This window comes from Propithecus coquereli, unplaced genomic scaffold (assembly GCF_000956105.1).
Source record: "Propithecus coquereli isolate 6110/MARCELLA unplaced genomic scaffold, Pcoq_1.0 Scaffold136, whole genome shotgun sequence".
Taxonomy (NCBI): domain Eukaryota; kingdom Metazoa; phylum Chordata; class Mammalia; order Primates; family Indriidae; genus Propithecus; species Propithecus coquereli.
Window position 1 is genome coordinate 3,866,737 of NW_012137858.1, and position 2,495 is coordinate 3,869,231.

The 2,495-nt window shown below is 33.2% G+C and overlaps 1 protein-coding gene across 1 annotated transcript in view; it reads right to left on the minus strand.

Annotated features, from left to right (window-relative positions):
- The window catches only part of FOXN2 (forkhead box N2), a 44,975-nt gene that overhangs the window by 15,302 nt on the left and 27,178 nt on the right, over nucleotides 1-2,495 (minus strand). Inside the window, exon 4 of the mRNA XM_012638859.1 lies at nucleotides 45-113. Within this exon, the coding sequence (XP_012494313.1) occupies nucleotides 45-113 (69 nt within the window). The remainder of the gene's footprint in view (nucleotides 1-44; nucleotides 114-2,495) is intronic.

A 2,495-nucleotide genomic window follows, 5' to 3' on the forward strand; every position in this document is an offset into this window, starting at 1 on the left:
CACTCACAAAAATGTATTTTAAAAAGGAAAGCATGATTGCTTACATTCTAAAATTCCCTGTTCTATAGAAGTTTTTAAAAGCATCATCGCAGTGGCAGCATCAATATCAGATTCTGAAAAGGGAAAAAAGTGATAATATTAAAGTTCTTTATAAAAGAGAGGCCATTATAAGTATTTTCATGCACCCAAAGATAACATCAGTGTTAAGATTTGGTGTATATTCTACTTTAAAAAGAAAGCATAAACATATATTAAATAAAAATGAGGTGTTATTATACATATTATTTTATAATCTGCTTCTGTTCTCTTAAAATTGTGGACCAGTTTTGTGAACAGTATTGTATAAAAAAGAATGGAAAGGTACTAGAGATAATGAAAATTCTCTTTAATTATTCACAAAGAACATGAAAACTTGAACTACATTTTAATAAAATTTGTCCTTAGACAGACTACATTAGCTAAGAATGTATAGCATTACTACTTTTTGGCATTTTTACCTTGAATAATATCTTTACTTATGCATATCTGCAGGTATGAAGTACTGTACTGCATTAATTACATGCTAGTTGCAGGAGATTAAAAAATATATAATTGGTCAGTCTAGGTCATATGAGTCTATAAATGCTAAATGAGTAATTACTGTAGAAACAAATATTAGTAATGTTTTTAGTCATAATTATATACATGATGACAAGTACTATAGATTTAGATACTATTCATGAGGACAAACATAATTATGGATATTTCATTAAAAAATGGTGTTTAGAAGGCTGGTAAAATTAGCAGGTTCTACTACAGATAAAGTCATTGTTCTTATATCTACTTATATCCTACTACTGTAAGTTCTTCTCCATCTTGATGATGTTGTATTAGCCTGAGTAACTAATTGAAGAAAAGTTAAAATGGTGTAATCTAAAGTGTAAGGGAAAAGTTAGAAAATGTTTCTAAATTTTAGCTTATAAAGGACAAATTTAAAATCATTAGACTCAGATATGAAGGTTCCTATCCATATCACAAAACTAGAAATTTTTATTATCATTAAGTTTTCTAATTTATTTGCAATATCTAATTATAAAGTTATTATAGATAATAAAGCCATGATGATATTGACTTGTTCTCTCCCCAATTAGACCATGAACTCAATATTGTTATTGATAACAACATCACCAGGCTTAAGTAAATCAGAAGATAGCTGCTATGAGACAGCACACAATACCATACCTCTCTTCCCTCAAATAAAATGTGACCTTATGAAACACAGTGTCTACATTAATGCTGTCCCAATTAGACTATCAGCTTCTTTAGGGTAGGAGCTATGTCTTATCTTCTATGTTATCATAATGCCTGGAACAATAATAGGCCCTTGATAAATATGAAAGGATTGAGTATATTACAAACCTTCGGCCCCCTTTCTTTAAACTATCACCAAATTAATAACTAACACTGAATATTGTCAATAGGCGTGACATGTTCAAAGTACTTATTAACTCAACCTCACAACTTTATGATGTGACTACTATTAATATTTCCATTTTAAAGGTGAAAAAACAGACACAGAGGGGTCCCTAGAAATGGAGGAGGGATTTGAATCTTAGCAGTCTATCTCCAGAGCCCAGGCCTTCAATCATTACTCTATTATCATTCCTTAATACTTAACAAACCATCCATGATTAGAGTGGGAAACTTTGCACGAAATTACAGAATATACTGGAAATTCTCTATTCTGGTATTCATTTAACAAATTGAGTGTCCTACCATGTGCCTGACATCATGACAAAATCCCTAACTGTTCATCAGAACACAAAGAAGTAATTAAAGCACAGTATGTCATTGATAAGCACTAGGGAGGAAAATTAAAAGGGAAGGAAGATAGAGAGTGTTGGGGAAGGTGGTTGCAATTTTAAATATAGAGGTCAGGGAAGGCCTCAAGGAGAAAGTTACAGTTGGACAAAGTCTTCAGGGAGGTGAAAGAATTTTATCTGAGGGAAAAGCATTTGGGGCAGAAAGAACAGCAAGTATAAGGGATTTGAATCAATGATGCCCCACATGTCATAGCCAAGAGGCTATCAAAACAAAGACCTCTCCAATTTCTGTCTTTTAGAATGAAACCTGAGACAATTTGACAGGGTTCAGTATTCTGAAATGTCTTGAAGAAAAAAGGTACAGCTGCTAGCCCATATTGTGTCTCTGTGTGAATTGGAAAAAAGGCAACTTTTCCTCCAGGTGAATGCTTCCCTATTCAAGGCACACAGCTAGAAGAATGGAGTGTGGGCTGATTTCAGATCCCACTCACTGCCTCAGCCAGGTGTCCTTGCACAGGGCACAACTTACATGGGAGTATGCAAAAGCTGTAACAGTGATATTCCTGCTCCATGAAATAATTTTTCTTTTAATAAAAGTGGATCTGTTTCCAATTTTATAAGAAAGGGAGGTGGTGGTGAAGGAGAAAATCAACATGAAAATGCATTGTAATGAGGAACAAATCACACAACATT